The sequence below is a fragment of the Odontesthes bonariensis genome, chromosome 19 (genome assembly GCF_027942865.1).
Source record: "Odontesthes bonariensis isolate fOdoBon6 chromosome 19, fOdoBon6.hap1, whole genome shotgun sequence".
In the NCBI taxonomy this organism is placed as follows: Eukaryota; Metazoa; Chordata; class Actinopteri; order Atheriniformes; family Atherinopsidae; genus Odontesthes; species Odontesthes bonariensis.
The window spans coordinates 7,223,272-7,247,975 of record NC_134524.1 but is presented as its reverse complement, the minus strand read 5'-3'; the positions used below and the strand labels follow the sequence as shown (position 1 = coordinate 7,247,975).

At 42.8% G+C, this 24,704-nt stretch overlaps 2 protein-coding genes and 1 non-coding gene across 3 annotated transcripts in view; 2 read left to right on the top strand and 1 right to left on the bottom strand.

Moving 5' to 3' along the window:
- Positions 1 to 24,704, top strand: part of LOC142369519 (Fc receptor-like protein 5) — a 366,062-nt gene that overhangs the window by 182,437 nt on the left and 158,921 nt on the right. The window lies entirely within an intron of this gene.
- The window catches only part of adisspb (adipose secreted signaling protein b), a 41,926-nt gene continuing 20,606 nt past the window's right edge, over positions 3,385 to 24,704 (bottom strand). Inside the window, exons 4-6 of the mRNA XM_075451246.1 lie at positions 14,765 to 14,903; positions 11,229 to 11,354; positions 3,385 to 5,468 (exon numbers count right to left, since the gene is read on the bottom strand). Of these exons, the coding sequence (XP_075307361.1) occupies positions 5,368 to 5,468; positions 11,229 to 11,354; positions 14,765 to 14,903 (366 nt within the window). The 3' untranslated portion in view covers positions 3,385 to 5,367. The remainder of the gene's footprint in view (positions 5,469 to 11,228; positions 11,355 to 14,764; positions 14,904 to 24,704) is intronic.
- Positions 9,713 to 9,783, top strand: trnag-gcc (transfer RNA glycine (anticodon GCC)). The gene has a single exon. It is a non-coding gene; the product is annotated as a tRNA-Gly (tRNA).

Genomic DNA, 24,704 nt, shown 5'->3' with positions numbered 1-24,704 from the left:
CCGAAAATGTTTAATTTAAGCATCTTAGTAACATATTAAAGCTTCACTTGAGGAACTATAAGCTTCTTCAATTATATGGGAAGGCAGCATACATTTATTCTATTTTACACTCTTAACATTTCGGACATTTCTCAGGTTTCCTTTGCTATTTGATACGTATTTACTTTAACTTTATAAAGTGGTTGACCTACACTGTTCAGTCTCATGAAATTATATCATATGATGCATTCATATAACATATGACTGTGTCCTCTGTTGACAAAGCACAAGTTGAACAGCATTAAAGGTGGATTTCACTCTTAAATTATGGTTCCACTGAGTGTTTACCTTTACAGGGAAAGATTAAACTGGACTCTTAATGTTTTTTTCTCTCATTATGATAAATCTAAACTAATCTAATCTCTAAACTTCAAATCCAATTATAGTGAAATAATACCTCAGTTGTACCTAAAATCCCGGCTCCGTGAAATAACTGTAGCCTAGATAAAGGAGCGTGTTTGGTGTCACATGACGCAGCTGCCTACAGACGCACAACTCCACTCACTTGGGCTACTTCGTGCCCACGAGGCCAAAAAAAAACAAAACAAAGAAAACTGTTTATCTACACCGTGCACCAACCACCTCATCCCCGACCTCCACCCTCCGAGCAAACGGCTGGATTGCAGCCTCGTGGAGATGAATCTGATCAATCAGATCAATCAGCAGAGATAACTGTAATCCCGCAGGTCAGCGCGAGGGCACAGGGCCACGCAGAGTTCACACACACCCACACAAGCCCCAGACAAATCTGTGCAGGAATGGCAAACATTTGGCCACGTGTGGAGGAGTTAAAGTTTCAATAATTTTGACTTGAAGTGCTCACAGTGCGGGTTACAGGCAGGTTAGTCCCCCTGAACCAACCCGCCTAACCCCGTCTCTGTCTCCCAAAGCGCCGCGGTGCCTTGGCTCTTATGAGACGTCTCCAGAAAACGCGGCGTCGTGCGTTCATTTCCAACAGCAGAGCGCGCGACACTGCAGACGCGTCTCTGAAGGGTTTGTTGTTGTTAATATAAGGTGGCAGGAAAGCGTTGAACTCTGGGTGGACGCCGTGGAGCGGCTTCGGTGATGCTGCAGCAAAAATGCGCAACAAAAGCTTTAAGGGAAGACGAAAGAAGCGGGGTCGGAGGCTGAATGTAGCCTGGAAAATACGCACGAGTGTGACAGCGTTCACCAGCGCTTTAAGGCCCAATAAACAGGTTTATTACGCACAGACTGCGACCTAAACGCGGAGTTTGCTGTGCGAAGGTAAACATTATTTTAGCGGTTCTTTCACTCACTTTTAGGAGTATTTTTATCTGTATTCCCTAATGGTACAAGTGTTCAGTGTCTGATAATTAAGGTCAAACAGAATAAAACTAATAATTTCTCTGCAAATAAGGAAAATAAGTCAACTGAACGAATAGAAAGCAGCAACCAGCGAGCACAGCTGAACCTAAGAACGAAATATGGTGGCCTGATAAAAAGCACAAAACCGTTATTGATGGAAAATGAATTCTCAAATCTGACAATAATCCTCTCTTATAAGTCCACGCTTCCTAAAAAAAGGGAGTTTGCGTTTCTGTTCTCTTTGATAGCTGCTAAAATGCGCAAAAAGGTCAAAAGTTTGAAATGAATAAACGAACCAAACTGATCAACATTAACGTACAGTTTGTAGAAGACTTAAAGGATGTATTTGGTGGGACAAAACTTTAGTCTTTACAGTCCATTTAGAACAAATGTGGCCCCTTATTTTCCCTGAGCCCCGCGCATTTCTGACCAAAACACATCAAAATTCAGTCGCGATTTGCTCCGTGTTGCCCTCCAACATGTTTCCCTTTGGTTTGCGTCCTTATGAAGACAAACACAGCGCAGCACCGCAAATACGACCACGACCCCCGAATAATATCAGAACTGGGGCCCTGTTCACGCCTCACACAGTTCAGCTTAGTTCCCACATCACAGTGCATTAACGCTGCTGTGTATCCAGAGCCTGTATGACCTGCAAACAGGCTGCTGTTGTGCTCCTGGTGCCAAATAACGCACCAACTTCTGATAAATGAAATCAACTTTTAGCGCAGATTTCCCAACTGGAACATTTTTTACTTTTACAAATGAAAAAAGAAAAAAATCACTTTTTTCCTTTATAAATCTGTGCAGCTCTGTGGAAAATTGTTGAGAAAAGGAAAAAAGACAAGAAAAATGGTTGTTTCTGCATTGATTTTTGGGCTCTGATGTGTCCTGGTTCTGCTCAGGACACAAACTGTCTTTTTCTTTTTTAAAAAAACAGAATGACTTTCTTTCTGAGCTCGTCAAAAACGACCGACCATCACCTCTGAGCGTCACAAAGCTTGGAATTTTAAAAAGTGACGTCGTATGAAACATGTTGGTGGAGCCTTGAGTTGTGTTTTAATTCCTAGTTGCAGAGGCTGGTTATATAATGTCTGGAGATGAGCCAGGAAGAAATAAAAAGCCATTCCTCTTTATTTTTTTGCAGTTTGACAATAACAGAAACTCCAGAGTTCACCAGAGCTCAGCACTTTGCCTGTGAAATATTCATAATCATCATATCATTTGAGGGGAAACAGATCATTTAACAGATAAAACTCAACTTTTAACTTTTTTGTTTACTGAATAATAAGGGACATCTTTATCCCCACAGAGAAGAGCCTGCCCTCTTTTTAAAAAGCCAGTAGGTGGTGGGCTGAGTGCCTAAAATACGGCTGGGAATCTCTGCAGAGCAAAAAAAAAAAAACAATAAAAAAAAAAAAAAGAGGTGAATCGGCTTTTTTTTTTACCCCAAAACCAGCATGTAAACAGGCCTACAGATTAAATGCAGGGAAAATATCAAATAAATTAAAAAGCGACAGATAAAAAGCCAATAAATTAATGAGTGTGATGTCCAATAAGGGTAAAATTGAGAAAAAAAACTAGGAAAGTTACAAATTTAAAAGACAATCAGGTTCAGACTTTCTATCAAAATTTCAATTAAAAGTTTTCTGGGGTGTTAAACATAGTTTTTGGACATAAAACGAGCTGCATTCTGACAGCTTAAGGGCTTAATTTGACCTCATAAAGAGGCTGACGTGAGTTTTAATACATAAAACTGTTTTTACTGAGTCTTTACTAGCAAAAATCTCTCAGTGTTCATATGAGACAAAAGATTCAGATTCTGTGACGCAAACTGTACAAAAACATTCATTTTAAGTGTTGAAAACGAACCTTTAAAGCCCTTTTGCTTCACTCTTAGCTTTAAGATACCAAATACGTGGCATTGCACCTCGTGCAGGACATGTGGCTGCTGCAGAGGCGGAGACCGCCACCAACTGTTCCTGCAATGAACTGACAGACGACACAAAGACACTAAACTCAAACACACTCGCTTGTTTATTCATTTTTTTGGACATTAAAAAATACAAATCGCACACACGGGAAGCAGATATCAACAAATAAACTGCTACATTCATGAAACGCTAACCTATCAAGCTGCTCGGTTCTACACTACGACAGGAGTTTGACCTAAAAACGCTTCGAAGAAAAAACATCAATTAAACCGGTTTCATCAGCTCAGAAATGAAGAGAAAAAACGCACACTCAGCTGTTTCCTTTAAGGCCGAACGCAGTCGAGACCAAAGACAAAAACAGCCGACCCACGAGAAGGAAATGTTATGAGGGAACAAACGTGCAGTCACATCATGGCACTTGATCATTGAGCACAAATGTAAATGATCAGAGCTGAAAGCAGCCGAAGGACGGTGGGACGCACCCGTTTGAGACGAGCTGGAGGAAGAAGAGGGATTTAACACCAGAAAAAGGCTTCAAACGGGCAGGTGCCATGCTGGACTGCAAAGTCAACAACACTCAGATTGTTGCTTCTCTGATGGCAGACATGCTTCATTCATCAGCAGTCCAACGCTCACTTCAGCTCCAGGCCGACCAGACTTGTTGTCGGGTGGTTAAAAGACGGTTAAAGCGGAGTGAAGAGACGGACTGGACGGTGGAATGAAAGGCACTTGTGTCGCATGAGTGTTTCTGAAAGACTTTATGAATTCAAAGCAAAACGTTATTCAACTGGCTGGCTCCAAAGAAATAAGATTATCTTCACTGTTGATTAAATTCACAATTAACCGATTGATAAATGGCTTCGTAATTTGGTCAAAATGACAGTAAAACACCCAAAATAATGACATTTCCAACAGATTTCTAAAAGCAAAAGAGCAAATCCACCCGTTTTCCCTCTATTTCACACCAGTAAAACAACTAAAGTCTGTCCGGTGTGTTCTTTGATTGTGTTTGATTAGTTTTGCTGTTTGGTTTTGGCGTTTTCTGAGGCCAAGGCTGATCATTTCCCTCATGAGGAATATGCAGCACAGCAGCAGATGGATTTGGTAGCAAGAATTAACCTCAACTTTTGGTTTCATTGCCTCTTTTGGAGACAGATTCATTCAATGAGGGGAAAAACAAACAAAAAAAAAAAAAGCTAAAATATTTCAACGAATTAGTGCCGTCGTCCTGGAGAAAGGACAACGAGGCTTAATGTTTCCAAACCTCCAGCAGTGCAGCCGCCAAACACTACTGACTCCATCAGAAAACAGCCTGGGAAAAGTAAGAGAAAACACAAGCAGGCTGAAGTTAAGAGTCAGTTCCTGCTCCTTAAATGTATTTAACATCAAAGACCGGAGATACGGAACCGTTTAAGAGGGTTCGGGTTAGAGAAACGTGACCAAACTGCTGCAGTTTGCTTAGAAATTCCTTCAGACGGGAGCGGCACCTTGTACAGTGGTCTGCAGCGCCCCCTATTGGTTAAAATGAGACGCTGAAATGTGTTTCTACTTCAATTACAGTGAATTCACGTTAGTTTCTTTCTTTAGAATCAAGCTTTTCATCCCATAAAAGGGCCCTGGTGTACTCTTCAGCCTGTAAATCCAGGAGAGGAGGGAAGTGAAGCTCAGCCTGCTGCGGGGTGGATCTGAGGCTGGACTGATCTGCTGCTGCCCCCTAGAGGCTCACCTGAGAAAACACACATTAACTGAACATCAAGTGGGCGGGAGAGTTGGAGAAAGAAGCTTAAAGTCGCCAAACGTCCGTTGTGATGGAGCCACAGCAGAGGAGCATCTCCCATCTTTAATGCTTTGAGGATGAAACCTTCAGCCGGGTCCAACACTGAACTCTGAGGCTGCCGGCTGAGATCCGGCGCCGCGCTTATCTGATGCACGTTTACGGTAAATCAAAGTACAAGCTTCTATCTATGTGAGAGGATGGCTGGGGGATGCATTCAGGTGGGCTGTGCACCTCTGACATGGCAGATGTGTGTGACCGTGGATGTGTTTGCTGGAGCAGAGGCTTGAGGTTTTAGTCGAATCCTTGCCAGTCGCTCTGCTCGGAGTCGTACTCCAGCTCCATGCCGATGCAGCGAACCCCGTCCAGCAGCATGGGCGTGCCGTGGTGACGATCTGGAGGTAAAACAGAACTCTTTATCTAACCACAGTGATCTCTGAACACATACAAACTGTTTAAAGTTATGTTCTACAGACTTCTACAGCTGAAAATGGGCTGTTTTCATCTCAAACACATGTAAATAATTATGATTACAATGAATTGAATTCCAATTGGCTTGAATTGGACTATACTATGTAAGTGCCTTGAGATGACATTTGTTGTTTTTGGCGCTATATAAATAAAACTGAATTGAATTCAATTGAATTTACTCCGTAACATTTACTTGAGTAAGTTGAGCTGGTTACTTTTCTTCTTACCTCTTTGGTATTCTACGCCTCATTATTTTTATCCCCCCGTGTACGCCTCATTTTAATGTTTTATTCTGACAGAGAGAGAGACTTCCACCAAAGGCTCTACCACCTGACTGTGTTTCACCAATCAGACGCAGCCGTGCAGTCTGGTCACGTGACCATACTCAATCTCAGCGGCGGGACGGGTTAGCTTTAGCATTAGCAGTAGTAGCAAACAAACAAATAAACAGATGAAAAATGTCAGAATCAACGGTGGGAAATGAAGACGCAGACGAGGCCTCATACTGAAAGCATGTTTACCTTACAAAGAGTGAGAAACAGCAGCTACTTTATGTGTCTTCTGTGTCAACCAAAACAAACGCACATTTCAGCAGAAACTCAACATCTAACTTGAGGAAACATGTAGCGCTAAGTTTCCTAAACTCGCTTTTTTTTGGTGAATGTTTGTTTTTTAGGTTCCATATGTTTTAAACATTTCCTAAGTTTCTTTTATTTTTTATTGAAGTTCTTGAATTTACCTGGATTATTTTTATTTAAGCTATTTTGTAATTAATTAATTAATTAATTGTAATTTATTTTATCAATTGGATGAACTCTAATTGGCCTAAAGATGATTATTTAGTATGTTTGTCTGTCTGATTGAATGCTTGTGTTAACAAATAAATCAGACGTTACTCAACATTTACTCAGTACTTGAGTAGTTTTTTCACCGAGCACTTTTTTACTCTTACTCAAGTAATTATTTGGATGACTACTTTTTACTTTTACTGGAGTCATATTATTCTGAAGTACCAGTACTTTTACTTGAGTAGGATTTGTGGCTACTCTACCCACCGCTGTGTATCAGACACATTAACCCTTTAATGTCTGCTCTGCTGTTTGTTTGAGCACATTTTTCAGTGACTCTATGGAATCTTCTGGACAGTAAACCTGCGCCATCGCTCGAAGTGAAGCGACACCGATTCATTTCATTCTTGCCTGAAGGAGATTTTTAATGAAGCAAAGAAATTTTTTTTCCATTTTCCAAACATTAAAGGGGTTAAACTTGCCCTCATGAGTCCAGAAAGGCAGAATATCTGCAGCTCCTGCTGAAGGCTCTGCTTCATTTTTGCAGATCAAGGCTAAGATCTCAACCTCATGAGGTTGAGATCCATGAATGTTGATTCATGTGAATTTTCCGAGGATGTCTGACTCATAAAGCCTGGTTTATAGTCGGTAACGCAAGACGCAACGCAAGACGCAACGCAAGCCCTTGCGCGGTTGCAAGCCCCCCCTTGCGTCCTTGCGTCCTTGCGTGTGTCACCTCAATTTTCTAAACTTTACGCAAGACGCAAGCACAAGCCACTGGCTGTGTTCGAAACCGCCTACTACTTGAAAACGGCATACTCATCGATCTGACAGTATGCAGAGCGTTTACACACAGTGCACTTCACTCCTGTCCGAGCCGAAATCAGCCGGCCTGAAAAGCTGATTTCCCTTAAGCTATAAACTCTGTAAATATATAACTTTAGCAACATTTGAAACATTTTCAGGCGAGAAAGTAGTCGTTTAGACCCCCAAGGTGTTGAAAATCTGACAAAATACCGGCTATTTACAAGAAGAAGAAGAAGCATGAATCCACTCGAAGAGGTCCTGGCGGTGAATTTCCTTTCATCGTAGTAGGCTTGTCATTGAAAAAACCCGCTCCTCCACCTACTGTCCTGCGGTGAATCGCCACGCAGCACACGCAAGCGCCGACAAAGCAAAATGAAGTATAAACGTCTCGAGCCATTAACATACGCGCAAGACGCAAGCGCAAGGGCAGTTAAAAGAAGTATAACTCAGCCTTAAAGTAGGACAATTTTCTGCTAATTTTCTCCTTCTCCAACAGATTTAAAGTCGGGGACTTTAGAAATAAGATTAGGGACCTCACAAAAGATTTCCAGGGCTCCTCCTTAACCTTCTTCTTCACTTTATCAACGACTCCAGAACTGATGCCCTAAGACATTTCTATTCTCCTTTGACTGCATTTAGCATTTATGGTATTTTTAACACTCTTCTAAAGGAGGGTTTTTTTCTGTGTGATGTTACCTGGTGTTGTCTTTTTTACTTTTAATCTGCTTATACATCATATATTTCGTTCTCTGCAACACTTTGGTCAACCGTGGTCGTTTTAAATGTGCTTTCTAAGTTAATCAGATGCTGGTTTGGACCTCCTTAGAACTAAAAACAGGTGAAAAGTGGTCCGGTCAGCACTAGGAGTTAACACACACACACACTTCAGCATGTTATCACTGAATCTACGACCTTCAGCTGGTGCAGAACGCTGCTGCCCGTCTTCTAACCAACACCAACAGACGTGTGCACATCACTCCTGTTCTTAACTCCCTCCATACGCTTCCTGTCCTTTATAGAACTGATTTTAAATTTTTAATGTTTGTTTTTAAAGCTCTTAACGGCCTCGCCCCGTCGTATTTATCTGAGCTTTTAACAGTCCTGGTAGAGCTCTGAGGTCAACAGATCAGTTTCTGCTGGAAGTGCCCAGGTCAGAATACAAACCCTGGGGTGAGCGAGCCTTTTCCCAAAGCTGCCCCCAGGCTCTGGACTAAGCCCCCCATCCAGCTGCATCTTATTTCTGACCTGGGCCTCTTCAGATCTAGGCTAAAAAACTACTTATTTAGGATTGCTTTAATACCCAGTAGTATGATGACACTTTTATCTTATTTTATCTTATTAGATTTTGTTGTATTTTATTGCTTTCACTATTCTTTTATTGTTTTTACTTATTCTTCTCTTTATTTATTACCTGCTGTAACGCACTTTGTTACACCGTAAGGATTGTCTGTAAAGGGCTGTATAAATAAAACACATTTACATTCGATTGTGCTCAAAATGGTCGAGCCTGGATAATTTGCTGTTTTCTGACCGTGTGGGAAATCAAGCGCTTGTATTTGTTCCAAACGCCGTGAAAAGTCGCTCAAAGAGAGCAAACGGTCATTAAAATGTGGAGGATTACGTTGTCCGACATTTCTCCCTGGAGGACAAATGTACCAAAAAAGAAAACATGATTCTATAAATATTCCCAGAAATGAGTGGAAAAAGGAGCTCCGAGCTTGAAAACATGCGACAGTAAAACTATTCAGCCATTAAAAAAAAAAAAAAGGTAGATCTGATCCAGCGTTCTGGTGCATGGACTATAAAACAGTGTGAGCAGCTTTTAGAAACGCATGAAAAGGAAAGCAGAGAAAGGAGACGATCGATGGGATATCTCTTACTTTCAAAGAAGCTGGAGAAGAGCTCGATTGTAGTGAAAATGACACAAAAAGATCTGTGAGGGTTTAACAGAAGGGCTGAAACAACGCTCAGTGGTCGCCCTGTTTCACTCGGACAGTTAATCGGACATCTTTGAGAAGGGAAAATACCGTCCACATCATGCACAACACTTTAATTTGTTGCATTTTCTTAAAAATAAACCAATGAATGTTTCATGTTTAAATTTCCTGACACTCTTCTTGCTCAGGAAATAATCTGCTGTTGAGTTTCCAAATTAAAAGAGAGTTTTGGTCTGGAGCTCCAGGGGTAGAACTGACTGAGAGGCTCCTGCCCCCTTTCGTCCCGGAGGTGTCGGCTTACAGGCAGTTAAAGACCCGCCCAGAAGGAACCCCCCCCCCGCCGCCTGGAGGCCTGCAGCCCCAAACGCAGCAAAGCCATAATCATTAATCATGTCCCAAAACCAACCGAACTGAAGACTGTTCACTATTCCCGCTGCCTTAAAACAAACCGATGACCCTTCACGGTGACCTTTAAACACGTCTGTTTTAGTGAATCCTGCATGACTAAAATATAAATAAATAAACAAATACAGAATAACTAACAGAACAAACGGCTGTGAAACTTCTTTTCCCTTCGTCTCCACGCAGAGAACCGAGAGAACGTGGCCGTGCAGGGCGCCAATGGCGTGTATCTGTGCATTGGTGGTTCAGTGGTAGAATTCTCGCCTGCCACGCGGGAGGCCCGGGTTCGATTCCCGGCCAATGCATCACTCTTTTCTCCCCTCCCCTCCTATTTGTTCATACATTTTGATAGGGTACAACAAAACCACAGATTAGCATTAAAACATCTAAATGTACATCATATAACTTATCTCTGGTTGAGTTTGAAAGAAAACGTTGACTTTAAAGTAAACTGAAGGCTGAATTTGCTGCGTATTGTTATAATTTTCCCTTATTCAGACTGTTCTCCAGTAGCGGAGATGCAGCTTAATCCACTAATCTGGTTTTCATCCAGGCCTCAGCTGCACATACATCTGGACAGATGTTCAGGCCACGCTCTGACAGTGAAAATAAAACCCTCGGTAACTGTTCATCCTGTACGCACGCACACAGAAATACACACGACATCTATATTATTAACACAAGCACAGATGGAAAACATATAGACACACACACACACACACACACTTGCTTTACCTAATTCTCCATCTGCTGACACAGATGCCGAGAATCTAATTTAGTCCCTCTGACATTGAGATAAGTGGTGAAAATGCAAATTTATTACAGCCTCCACACATTAGGAGACACACCAGAGTGTGTTTGATTCTAACATCTGTGGGATGGTTTACTTTGTATTTTAGGAGCCATAAAAACTCTGGTGATTTCTCATACTTTTATTGTTCCATTATTAAAGTATTTGAGGAGAAATTTAAATGTTTTGAGAATCTGCAGGGACTGAATTTAATAAAAAATGTCCTGTAGGTGAAAGTCACCAGCAGGGGGCAGCAGCGCACCGGTTAGAATGAGGCAGGTTAGGGTTTGGGTTCATCTGTAAGCTTAAAATCTGCAATTTTTTTTAAAAAATACATAAAACTAACCAGGAAAAACAAAACCAGCAGAAACATGAGATTTCCACATGTTAAAATAACAAGTCTTAGAGCGCAGTTTTCACCTTGGTTGGAAAAAAAAACTCAAAGAAAACAAAAACTATGTTTATTTAACCCCCAAAAACACTACAATACTGCATTAAGTCTACCAAAATACTACTAAATGGGACTTTGATGACTATGAGATTAATAAATTGCGTAATAATCATGAAACAAGTGAACTTTTTTGATCGACTCATCATTTTTCTACAACAAATTTGCCATTTTCTTGGTCTTATGCGTTGGTGAATTAAATGTCTTTGGGTTTTTAAGTTACAAAGAAATTATTCAAAAACATTATATAAGGTTTGCAGCTGGAAATATGTCCTTTTTAAAATAATTTTATGGACCAAACAATGCACCTGTGCTCATTTTCCACAGGGTAAATTTTTTTAATTTAAACTAAATTCCTGAAACCATATGATGAGAATCTCCCGTCATTTAAAAGTGATTCTCAAATATTTAACGTCTTTTTAACCTGTAAATTTAATCATAAAACTGTGTTATAATCCATCATAAGAGGCCATATTCATGCGATGGTGTGGGTCATTATCAAACAAGCTCACCCATGACCCTGGCCTGAACTTTGACCCTGACGGAGACGTCTTCGTTGGTCTCGCTCAGCAGCAGCGCCTCCTCACACAGGACCCCCTCCTGCAGGGCCATGTACTCGCACTTTATCTTCAGGCCTCCTGGAAACACGCAGAGAAAAAGACAAAGAAGAAGAGAGATTTGGTTTCCATCCGTTGTTGCTTTTTAACGCGGGTCTGAAAAAAATTGCAGACAAACAACGAGGACGAAGGCCAAGTGAACAAAATGTCCGCACGGCTGCCTCGTAAGTCAACTGTCACGACTTTATCAAACACCTGTTAACATCAGCTAAGGCACACGCACGGCTGGTCAGTAACCTTCTTCAGTTACAGGCATGTAGTGGGCACGACTCCCAGAGACATTAAACGATCACCTTTAGCCCAGCTTTAGTAGTGAACACACACAGTTAGAAAGAGGTGCCAGATGTTCAGGGTTACCACCTACAAGCGGCCGAAAAGTGACTCCAACTGAGGGACGTTTCACACGGACGGTTTTCACTGTCGCACGGCGTTGGTAGCAGCTTGATTTGATGGAGGAAACCGGAGAAAGAGACTAAACACGTTCAAAGTTTAGGAGAAGAGTGTGTGGAAGCGAATTAAAGCAGCAGCAACACATGTCGAGTCACAAGGGAACGCTTCACGTTAACGTTTGAATCAGTCGGCTTGTTGGCTGACAAAAGAAGTGAGGTGAATGGCTGTGTTCGAAACCGCATACTTCTCCTACTACTCGTACTAACTTTTTGAGTTAGTATGAGTAGTAGGCGTTAGGGTTAGCGAGTTTTAGTACTCGAGAAGTTCCCGGATGCATACTAGATTCGCCGAAATGTTGGGTATGCTGGTTACTACTCATACTCAAACTACCCAAGATGCAACGTAACTTGACGTCGCCGATCGTCATTTCCTGTCAAAACGGCAGTTTCAAGCTAGCTACAACGAGGGTAGGTTCACTTTCTGTTTTCAAAACAAAAGCACCAATTGTATCGTAATGGCTTTCCCTATGATAAAAGGCAACGGGTATTTTATTTTGTGAAAATAACCTGAAGTGCGTTGCTCACTGCGGCTAGCTTTAGTAGCGCCAAATTCGTGGTAACAAAATTGTAAACAGCCGGTATTTTGTCAGATTTTCAACACGTTGGGGATCTAAACGACTACTTTCTCGTCTGAAAATGTTTCAAATGTTGCTAAAGTTTACAGAGTTTAGAGTTTAAGCGAAATCAGCTTCAGGCCGGCTGATTTCGGCTCGGGCAGGAGCAAAATGCATTGTGGGTAAACACTCTGCATACTGTCTGATCGATGAGTATGCAGTATGTAGTATGCGGTTTCGAACACAGCCAATGTTTCATGTTAGGACGTCCGTCTTTGCTCTTTTAAACAGTTATTCTTGCAGAAGTATTTCTTACAGCATTAATCGATGGACTAATCCATGATGTCTGATTCAGAAACCTGAACCCGTTTGATGATCTTACTGTAGATGGTGAGCGTGTCCCTGAGTTTTAACTGTTGCCTGCAGCCCCTGCAAGTGAAAACCGACGTTTTCCTGAGCATCATCTTCACGCAGAACTTCTTAAAATCCAGTAAATATTTTTTTTTCTACACGGAAAAATCTGATTCTGACAATTTCGTGCCCCAGGCTGGAAACTCGTCCATCCATTTAAGATTAAAACTAATTGAACGGGCACGTTGGTGGGAGGAAGTACACGAAAAGACGGCGCTGCAACCTCTGAAGCCTTTGCTGCTGATTCATAGATTTAACTCTTTATATTAGGGCTGGGCGAGTTAACGCGATAATAACGAGTTAACTCGTTAATTATTTAACGCCGACAAATATTTTATCCCGCTTTAGCGCGAGTTTTATTATTTATTTTATTATAGTAAAATTCTGTTGCTCACAAGCTTTTATTTTGTAAAAGTCTGTTGCTCACAGGCTTTTATTTTGTAAAAGTCTGTTACTGTCTGCTGCGGAACAGGAAAAGAAAGTAATCGGCGGATCCACCAAACATGGAGAAGGGTACGGAACTTTTACTCGGCCGTTTTCATTTTAAAGTTCTTCCAGACGGCGGAGTCGACAGAACCAAAGTCATCTGTAAACACAGCCAAGTTGAATTGTCTTCTCAGCGTAGTAGTTCCAGTCTAAAATATCACTTAAAGGCAAAACACACAACTGATAGCAGCAAGTCATTCAAGGAAACAGACAGTGGAGCGAGGCTTCTACATAAAAACTACAGAAAGATGCTGATGTTAAAAGTGTGTTTGCACAACAAATGTTATGGCACTTTCATTCATATGGCAGCACATTTAAAATGAAACTAAATGCTACTTTTGAATTCATTTTTGGATTTTACGTACAAATGCGATTAATCGTGATTAATCAGGGAAATTATGCGATTAATTAGATTAGGGCTGGGTATCACCGCCAAGTTCCTGGATCGATTCGATTTCGATTCTTAGGGCTTTAAATCGATTAATCACGATTCGATTCGATTCGATCCGAATCGGTTCCATCTGCTTCTCTTGGCGCCAGGATTTAACCTCAAAATGTTCCATTTTGACATCAATATTTCAAAGGGCTGTGGCTTGACAGTGTTAACAGATTGTTACATTATATTAGTAACACCTGAAGCCACCCAGTGGAAAGAAGTATTAGCAAGATTTTACACTATATTCAACGTGACAGCCTACTTAATTAAATACATTTGTAGGAGCCATTTTAGTCTCACCTATAGGTAGGTTTTAGTGTAGTTTTAGATTTAGCCACTTGGGGGAGCACTTCTTTTATGGTAGCTAACTTAGTTCTAGGTATAATTACAGGTGCCCAGAATTAGTGGGTTGATGACTGCTTGGACTGGGGAACACATGGTTCTTACCGTAGCCGTGTGGATTGGAACCAGTAACTTCATGAAAAAAATCATTCATGACAAAAAAAAAAAAAAAATTTAAAAATTTTTTAAAAAAAATTTAAAAAAAAATCGATCTCATGCCCTACAAATCGATTATGCAAATTTTAAATGAAATCGATCCAAAATCGATTTAATCGATTTTTTTACCCAGCCCTAAATTAGATTAAAAATTGTAATAGTTTCCCAGCCCTAATTTATATTTCAGCCACAGTTTCGACCTACGTTCTCGTAACTGCAGCCTCGTTTTCAGCATGCTTGGCGACCGCAGCTCACCTGCATTCATTAACATGTTTATTCTTAAATCAGCCACATCTGGTTAAACAGCGAGTGACCTCGAACGGGCTTGACACACGTCGCCGCCCGCGGCGCGCGGTTAACTGCTCAGTGTCAGGCTGTGACTCAAAGCAAGTCGGGGGTGAGTTTTCTCCCCGTATTAAAACCTTAATCAGCAGCAGGGAAGTTGGTGGATATAAAGACACCATCATTAACAATCCAAATAATTATTTAAGCAGAAGCATTTCCTCCCGAACTGATGATCTGTTTTAGCGATCGTTTTCCTGACGAGTGGAGATGCTGAAGACTTGTTTTAGTTCTTCTCTCCAACTCTAAACTCACCTTCTGGTGCCGGTGTGATGTCGGTGATCCGGAGGTGTGGACTGGGAACTGGTGCCGGACACACATCTTTACCCAGACCCGGGACCTCCGGCAGGGTGAACACTATTTCGTAGCGGTGTTGCGTCTTTAAAAAGCCGACCTGAGGGAAGCAGAAATGTTCAGACAGTTAGATTCGGTTAGTAAGGGAGAACATAATGCTGTTTTTCACCCTCCCACGTCACAGTTTTCCACCATCAGGAGGGTGGAATGGAATAAACGAGAGGCTGATCTTTAATGGAGGGAATCGGGTTTGGTTTGGTCCCATTTTACACAGTAAATCTGTTACGGGTGCATAACTAAAGCGTTTCATTCTTGAATTAATCCTCTAATTGAAATGATTTGTTGCTTCTTTGGTGAGTTTAATCATCTCTTAATTATCTCTTTGGCCAAATGTCCAATCATAGCCTTAGCAGAAATATTCTGTTTCAAACTGCTGCTGTAATAAGGTGTCATATTAAGCCACAAAAAGAACATCTGGGGGCGTCCTTGCGGGTTGTGATCTCTGTGAAGGCTGCCTGGATGAGCAGCTTAGTATTCTGATGTAAAGGTGCCCCATTATGCCCTTTTCTTAGGTCGTATTAACATGTATGAGACAGACTTTGGTCCAAATACCCGCCGGTTTAAGCACAGTGGCTCTGGCCCTCAACAGTCTATCTTCAGGCTGGAGCTTTAGCAAGTGCGCCGCCAGTGGCATTGCAGAGGAGGTGGAGTGAATTTAAGGAAATACGTACTTTTGAAAGGAAAAGCAGATCGTCTCGTCATACAAGGAACTTTCAAACAAAAAAAAAGTGCCAGGGTTGTGTTTTCGGGGAGTTTTACACTTGATGGCGACTTCAGACACACAAATATACGCTCCAAGGAGCAGAAAAAAGTATATTTTCCATATTATGAGACCTTTAACTGGCAGTAATTCATCACTACCACCACAGGGTGGTAATGCACAGAGCTGCACTGCTTTAAGCTGATTAAACTCTCTCCGAAACGCAGAGAAAATACCAACAGCCGTCAAACACTTCAGAAAACAAAGGAAAAGGTCGTCCAGTACAACCTCTTCCAGGTAAAGCCAGCACGTCTTAAGTTTACCACGACTATACGCTGCTGTTTAAGGCCCCCATTTTTTCTTCATTTTTCACCAATAAATCAAACAATTTGTGACCCATTCTGCCCCACTACTAATAATATAATGTTTTTGCTGCAGAACGTGACAGAAAAATGTAGAAAACTCCTTAAAAGTTGAAAAATGCTTGAATAATTCTTGTGATTTCAACCAGTAATTTCATTTGAAATGCACATCCCTACTCAGACAGACTCTTAACTGTAGTCTTCGAGCTTTTCCTCATCAGCCGACCTGCTGCGAGCGACTGGTCTGACTGGTCGTTGTCAGACCAGTCGTTGTCAGACCAGAATGTTTCTCCAGCAGAAAAGACAAACATGAGCAGGTTTCCCCACATTACCTGTTTTAATTTGACTCCCAAACAGCTCGAGCAAAAGAACTCTCGGAGGAAGCAAGGAAGAAGTAAATAAACAGCTGGCGAATCAAACTTCTGCATCTGTTTGAGCAGATGTTTGCTAAAGTTTAACAACGCAGGGGTGAAAGCTAAAAGATAATAAAGGAACACTCTGAAACCTCTTTGTCATGCAAACTTAGTAACATATTCAGTGATTTACGCTTCACAAAGCAGAGAATCCTCGTATTTCCAGCGGTTCGTTTTAGGGCTGAACGATTATGGAAAATAATCTAATTGCGATTTTTCGCGCCAATATTGCGATTGCGATGCGATTATTTTTTAAGGTCTTTGTCTTCTGTATTATTAAACAAAGACAAGCAATACATCATACAGTATGGCTAAAACTATATTACATTAATTTTAAACTGTTCTTTCCTGGCAGACAGACCTCTGTTATGATGACATGAGGTGATGCATGAATTGATGACTGACATTTTTATTTAACAAAACAGTATATTTGAACATACACAATAGTATATTTTGAGCTTACAAACATTTGAGCATTAAGTGTTGACAAGGAACAAGGAAACACATGCCATGAACCAAACTTCTACAGTAGTACAAATATGGTCTGTACTCACAAAATGATGCATTTGGAAGTTTGTACATAGTCCAGGAGATTATTATTATCAACACAAGCCTGATAGCTTCTCTGCTGCTAAAGCTGCGTCGACGTCACTTCCTTGATCTTCAATGTAAGATGAGGGTTGATCTACTACTGTAGACAACAAAGTATATGCTATATTCTACATGAATTTTTATGTTGTAGAGTTGTGAATTTATTTTATCAATGGAGAAATTGAGCAGCCTTGCTTTGTTGTCTACAGTAGTAGATCAACCCATATCTTACTTTGAAGTTCCCAGAAGTGACGTCGACGCAGCTTTAGCAGCAGAAAAGCTATCAGGCTTGTGTTGATAATAATAAACTCCTGGACTATGTACAAACTTCCAAATGCATCGTTTTGTGAGTACAGACCATATTTGTACTACTGTAGAAGTTTGGTGTCATGGCATGTGATTTTAAATGTGGTAATTTTGGAGATACTACCAGGGTCCGTTAGCGCTTGTAGCCTACTAAGCTATTCGGGATAAGCTAACTCGGCTAAGCTAACTCGGCTGATGTTTGGCCAAGGTCGGAAAAACTTCGGGTGGGCTACTTGGCTGGATGTCACGGTTCAAATGACCCGGTGAATCTACTCCGAACCATCACTTTAAAACCAAAATAGTCCCACACGACTGATGTGCAGTTCCTCTTTGAAACTAGCATCCCCGCAGGGTCTGGTTCTGTTGAGCCTGAGGCCATTGTGTAGGTTACAGCTTTGCTTGCGAGTCCTCTCCGGTAGACTGTTTCATTACTTTGCTCCCCGTGTCACGTGACCTGAGTGCGGCCTCTGTGGTTAGACAATCTCGTTTGATCATATCACATGTTTTACTCGCGCATGTCACGTGAACAGAGTATAATCGCAGCCTTTTTTTTTTTTTTTTTTTTTTTTTTTCATAATCGCAGCCTTTGCGATTAGAAAATTGCACTTGGTCATATCGCGATATTATCGCAAATGCAATATATCGTTCAGCCCTAGTTCGTTTCCTTATACAGTGAATATCTTTGTGATTTGGACCGATGGTGCGGTGAGGAATGATGGAGAAGTTACAGTCTAATGTTTAGCAAAGAGAAGAATTCATCCCAGCGAGGAGTGAGCGATATAGTTACTCTGGATATAGTTTCCTCGGCTTCCAGTATTACAGCAAGGAACCAGAGCATATAAAGCTCTTAATGACCGAGCTCCATCATACCTTAAAGATCTCATCGTTGGATATTTTCCCAACAGAGCACTTTGCTCTCAGACTGCAGGTTTACTTGAGGTTCCCAGAGTTTCTAAAAGCAGAATGAGAGGCAGAGCCTTCAGTTATCAGGCCCCTCTCTGTGGAACCAGCTGCCAGTTTGGGAGGCAGAGCCTTCAGTTATCAGGCCCCTCTCCTGTGGAACCAGCTGCCAGTTTGGGAGGCAGAGCCTTCAGTTATCAGGCCCCTCTCTGTGGAACCAGCAGCCAGTTTGGGAGGCAGAGCCTTCAGTTATCAGGCCCCTCTCTGTGGAACCAGCAGCCAGTTTGGGAGGCAGAGCCTTCAGTTATCAGGCCCCTCTCTGTGGAACCAGCTCCCAGTTTGGGAGGCAGAGCCTTCAGTTATCAGGCCCCTCTCCTGTGGAACCAGCTGCCAGTTCGGGAGGCAGAGCCTTCAGTTATCAGGCCCCTCTCTGTGGAACCAGCTGCCAGTTTGGGAGGCAGAGCCTTCAGTTATCAGGCCCCTCTCTGTGGAACCAGCTGCCAGTTTGGGAGGCAGAGCCTTCAGTTATCAGGCCCCTCTCTGTGGAACCAGCTGCCAGTTTGGGAGGCAGAGCCTTCAGTTATCAGGCCCCTCTCCTGTGGAACCAGCTGCCAGTTTGGGAGGCAGAGCCTTCAGTTATCAGGCCCCTCTCTGTGGAACCAGCAGCCAGTTTGGGAGGCAGAGCCTTCAGTTATCAGGCCCCTCTGTGGAACCAGCTGCCAGTTTGGGAGGCAGAGCCTTCAGTTATCAGGCCCCTCTCTGTGGAACCAGCTGCCAGTTTGGGAGGCAGAGCCTTCAGTTATCAGGCCCCTCTCTGTGGAACCAGCTGCCAGTTTGGGAGGCAGAGCCTTCAGTTATCAGGCCCCTCTCTGTGGAACCAGCTCCCAGTTTGGGAGGCAGAGCCTTCAGTTATCAGGCCCCTCTCCTGTGGAACCAGCTGCCAGTTTGGGAGGCAGAGCCTTCAGTTATCAGGCCCCTCTCTGTGGAACCAGCTGCCAGTTTGGGAGGCAGAGCCTTCAGTTATCAGGCCCCTCTCTGTGGAACCAGCTCCCAGTTTGGGAGGCAGAGCCTTCAGTTATCAGGCCCCTCTCCTGTGGAACCAGCTGCCAGTTTGGGAGGCAGAGCCTTCAGTTATCAGGCCCCTCTCTGTGGAACCAGCTGCCAGTTTGGGAGGCAGAGCCTTCAGTTATCAGGCCCCTCTCTGTGGAACCAGCTGCCAGTTTGGGAGGCAGAGCCTTCAGTTATCAGGCCCCTCTCTGTGGAACCAGCTGCCAGTTTGGGAGGCAGAGCCTTCAGTTATCAGGCCCCTCTCCTGTGGAACCAGCTGCCAGTTTGGGAGGCAGAGCCTTCAGTTATCAGGCCCCTCTCTGTGGAACCAGCTGCCTGTTTGGGAGGCAGAGCCTTCAGTTATCAGGCCCCTCTGTGGAACCAGCTGCCAGTTTGGGAGGCAGAGCCTTTAGTTATCAGGCCTCTCTCTGTGGAACCAGCTGCCTGTTTGGCTTCAGGAAGCAGACACACTCTCTACCTTTAAAGGGGAAGGTCGTTTTTTTTAAACCTTATTTCTGGCATAAAATACGTTCATCTACTCACCAATAACAGTTTGGTGAAAGTCGGCGTCCTTCGGACGCTATTTATATCACTAGAGATCGCCGTATATCCATATAACGGGAGAGAACAGGGCAAGGCAAGGCAGTTTTATTTATAGAGCACAATTCGTACACGCGGTAATTCAAAGTGCTTTACAGCTACGTAAAATCACAGGAAGGCAATAAAATCATTTAAAATTTAAAAAAAAAAAAAAAAAAAAAATCATTAATTCATTAATTTAAAAGTGAAGAGTGCAAATAAAATACTTTCAGGTGTCATATGCACAGCTAAATAGAACTGCCTGGATTTAAACATTGTCAGAGTTGAGGCCTGTCTCACATCTTCTGGAAGACTGTTCCAGATGTTAGGAGCATCAAACTGAAACGCAGCCTCACCTTGTTTAGTCTACAGGGCAGAAATAATACAGCCTCTACACACTCGTCTACTGGGATGACGTCATCAACCCGCGCCGGTGCAGCACAGCTCATTCACTCCATCGTACTCAAAGTCGTCGTCCACGTCGTCAAAATGTGATAAATATCCTGCCATGTTGCACAAAACTAGCAGCAGCAAACTCTGTGTGAAGTTAGCCGACCGTCACAGAGCACGGAGTGAATGAGCTGTGCTGCAGCAGCGATGACGTCATCCCAGTAGACGAGTGTGTAGAAAGCTTCCCATAAGCCCCCGGTTTTCTTTCCAGTCGCCTCGTGCACGCTCAGGACGGGGGATTGGATTGAAGAGAGAGGTTTCCTTCATGAGGCTAAAGATTAACTGGAATCATATGAATGAACTAACTTGGATTTTAATTCATGTCATTTGATTGGATTATGCTGGAGTTAGAATTAATTGGAATATAATTGGCTTGAACCGGACCGCTGAAGAGCCTTGAGATGACATTTGTTGTGATTTGGCGCAACATAAATAAAACCGAATTGAATTGAGGAAATCCTCACAGGATACAAAGAGAGACGGAGGGAGACAGCGGGGAAGTGAAGGCAATGAGAGATAACGAGTAAAGCGCCTCTGGCTTCAGCGGCAGCTTCGGCCCCTACAACCCCCGGTTACAGCAACAGGCTGAGCAGAGGCTTCACACAGCATTAAGAGAGCACAGAGCAGAGAAAAACCACCATTCTGTGAGCGTAGCTCCACACAAGTCCAACGCTTCCAACTGCCCCCGAAGTACTGAGATAATCTGAGTTTAACGCTGGAAAAAGGAAGTGAAATGTCTGAGATCACTGAGTGTTTCTCAGTGAAAACCTCTCTGGTTTAAGGGGAATACTTGGATGTTACTTATAAACACACAACACTGACTGATGACTGGAAAACCTGGAGAGTCTTAATTCTAACGCTTCATCACAGACTTATTTGCGAGCTCCTGCAACCTGGTGAGGTTCGGGGTTTGTTTACAGCTTCTGGCAACACTTATATAACACTTATTAAATTAATTCTGGTGCATAAAGTCTTTATTCCTTGCTGACATCCAGCTTCAGCAAACTGAAGTCACTCAAAGCACACAACACAGTTATAGAACAAGATGTTCAATCGTTAGATAAACTGAATTTAAGTCCAACAGTCCACTGGAGATGTCATGTTCTCCTAAAATCATGTTCAAACTAATTAGAAATTAGCATCCAGTTTAGTTGTTGTGCCCCTGTGTATCTTTCCAAGTGTCTGATGTAGCCGACTGTGCCGAACAGCAGGCAGTCAGATGAAGCTGAACTGCCAACGTTGACTCGCTTACATGTGATGGAGAAGCTTTCCTGCTGCATCTTTGTTCCAAACCTCACCTCTGGTCACAGATCCGGGTAGAGACCCAAAGACGAGGTCGTGGACACCAGCAGCTGAAATGGGTTTCCTTAGAGATAGGGGGGAGGTACAGACTCTAGCATGGTTGTGCGAGCGGTGTTGATGACGTCACGATTTCATGCCGGCTACATATGGTGGTGCAAGTCAATGCGCCAGTAGTTGCAATTCTCTCTGTCACAGAGGTGTCACTACTACGTGAAGGTTCCCGCTACTCTACAACCACGAAAGCGGAGAAGAAAACAATGAAGAGCAGGAGCACTGTCATCAATGATGCTGCTGCAGTATGTAAAGTCCATTTAGAAGCCTGATGGCCATGGAGAACAGTTTCTATCCTAAGGCCATCAGGCTTCTAAATGGACTATAATGCACTCTCATCACATACACACTCGACACTTTATACTTTACACATGCCTACCTCCACTGCTGTTTGCACTGCAACTTGCAATATTGCACAATATTGTATTTATTATTTTATCTTATGTTCTAGGTTAGTATAGGTCTTAGATTAGCATAGGCTGTTATGTGTATTATGTGTTCAGTATAGCTCTTGTAATTAGCGTAAAATGTATATTGTAGTATCCACATTGCCTATTTATTGTTACTGTTTTTGTTAGAGTACTTATGTTATGACATGTTACGGCATGTTATGTCTTGTTATGGTCGCTGCTGTACGGTGTCCTGTCCTAAGAATTTCAGTGCCCAGTTCGACTCTGTTGTTCTGTTTATCTGACAATAAAAGACTTGACTTGACTTGAGTATCTGGGAGATGAAATGCTTCGTTTGTTTCACGAAGTTTGTGAGCCAAGACAATTCAGTCAAAAGAGCTGAAGGTCTGAAGCCCCCGGCATCACCACTTTGAGTCTCTGCCCTCTTCTTTGCCTTCACGTTAGGGCTGGGCGATATGGATCAAAAGTCATATCTCGATATATTTAGGTTGAATATCGATATACGATATATATCCCGATATTTTTTTCCGCAAAGTGAGAGCTCAGAGCTGTGATATGAAATGCTCAGTCAAAGTCAAAGCCAAATACGAGTAGTTTTATTGAAAACTCACTATAAAATGTAAACATAAACACTGTATAACAAAGCTCCGTAAGGTGCACATTTAAATAAAAAAAATATCTTAAATAAAATTAGCCTATAAAATAAAATAGGTAAATCTTTTTCTGAGGGCAGCATTTATATATAAAGAGATAACAAAATAAAGTGTTCAGTTTAAGAAAAACGTTTTTAAACATCAGCTTGATTACCTGTTTCTTTTTGTTAACTTAATAGTTTATCTGAACAGTCTCAACCAGTTGCCAAGCCGTTTTCATCTCCCAGTCTTGCATGAAGTGAACTGTCACGCTCATATAAGGTTCGCACAGGTTCTGCTTGACCACATATCGCTGGTCAACGCAAAATGGGTGACGTTAGCGAGCCGGCCCGCAACGTTCTGCCTGACTTCACTATACATTTGCGGCAATACTTCTCGTGCAAAATAGTTGCGACTGGGAAGCTCGTATCTCGGGTCCAGCTTTTTAATTAGCTCTTTGAACCTCTTTCCACTGTTGCAACAGGGACCATGTCTTTGGCAATGTGAAACGACAGTTGTCGCTTTTCTTCTCATACGGCACACAGCGGGAAAATGAGGCTTGCAGTGAGCTTTGTTTTGGGGCTGGAGCTTTGTCAGGTTGGGGACGGCTTGTGCCTGTGGCTGCTGCAGCGCGCAGTTTCACACCTCTTCATATTGCACTTTGTGCCACGTTTTTAAGTGATAAAAAAGATTCGTAGTGCTTCCACCACTGGCTGCAATGTGCTTATGGCACTCCCTACATATAGCTTGGTTTTGTTGCTCGTCTGACAATTTGTATCCGAACCATCTCCAAATGATTGAGCCACTGCTTTTTCTTTTACCAACCAAGGGGCTCTCCTCCGTATGCTCCGCAGGTGTTGTTGCCTTCTCCATGTTTGCTTAAGAGTGCCGGAGTGTTCCTCCCCCTCCCCCCTCTGTGCATGAGAGAGGAGGGGCGGAGCCGGAGCGAGGGAAGCAGTGCAGAGAGCTCTGATCAACGGCTTGCCTGAAGCAAGTATTACAGCGCAAATATGAACAATATCGATATATGCGATATGGTCTAATTCCATATCTTATTTAAAAATCTATCGATATATCTTAAATATCGATATATCGCCCAGCCCTACTTCACGTATCTGTCCCGTAGCTTCTTCCACACATTCTTACAGAACTCTCCCTCTTTCCCCAAAGTTCTGCCAATCTCTGTCCACCAGTTTTGGGAGTTTATGTTGGTCCCTGTGCTGTTTCACTGCAGTTTCGTACAAACGCACCTCCTCACTGAGCCGGTCTCACATTGGTCCATCCGGTTTGTCGTTCTCGGTGCAGCCCAGTTACAAAAATCGACCGGTGCACGACAACGCGCTGCGCTGTCTTTTCAAGGCAAGCGCCATGCCTGAAACGTCATTTTGATGTCACGGGCCGCCACCGCCGTGAGCGACGCGTCAACTGTAAATCCAGCTGTAAAGTAGAGCCGCTGCTCCTCCACATCTAAAGGACTCAGCTGAGGTGGTCCATCTGGTTCGGATGCCTACTGGTCGCCTCACTTCGGAGTTTTTTTGGGCAGGATCCCCCAGGACGAGCTGGAGAGTGTCGCTGGGGAGAGGAAAGTCTGGGTTTCCCTCCTGAACCTGTTGCCTCTGCGACCCTTCCTCAGATAAGTGGAAGATAACGGATGGATGGACTTTTCTAGTCTTCCCCAACATGTTTTACGTTAGTGTTCCTACATCATTTATCCCCTCTTAACATGTTCTCTCACAGTAATTACACTTTATCAGCGTCTAAACCTTCTAAGAGTTGATGAAGCAGCTCTCTACCATATGTCCACACAAATGATTTTAATTTAAAAATGAGTAGCTTCTGCCCCAATGCCTCTGCAGCCCTGACAGCTGCTTGTTTCCATCTCCTCGCCTCACAAACAGTGAATATACTTGTTGTTGCTGCCAGATCCAACACAACGCAAGGACATACAGAAATTGTACAATTTAAATCTTCTTCATCAAAGCTGACAATAATACAGCTGTTGTGAGCAAAGCATTTCCATCCCACATACTCCCACCACTTCTTTGGTCTGTCTGGATCGGCGGCAACCCCCCTCTCGACTGTTTCCATAACAACAACC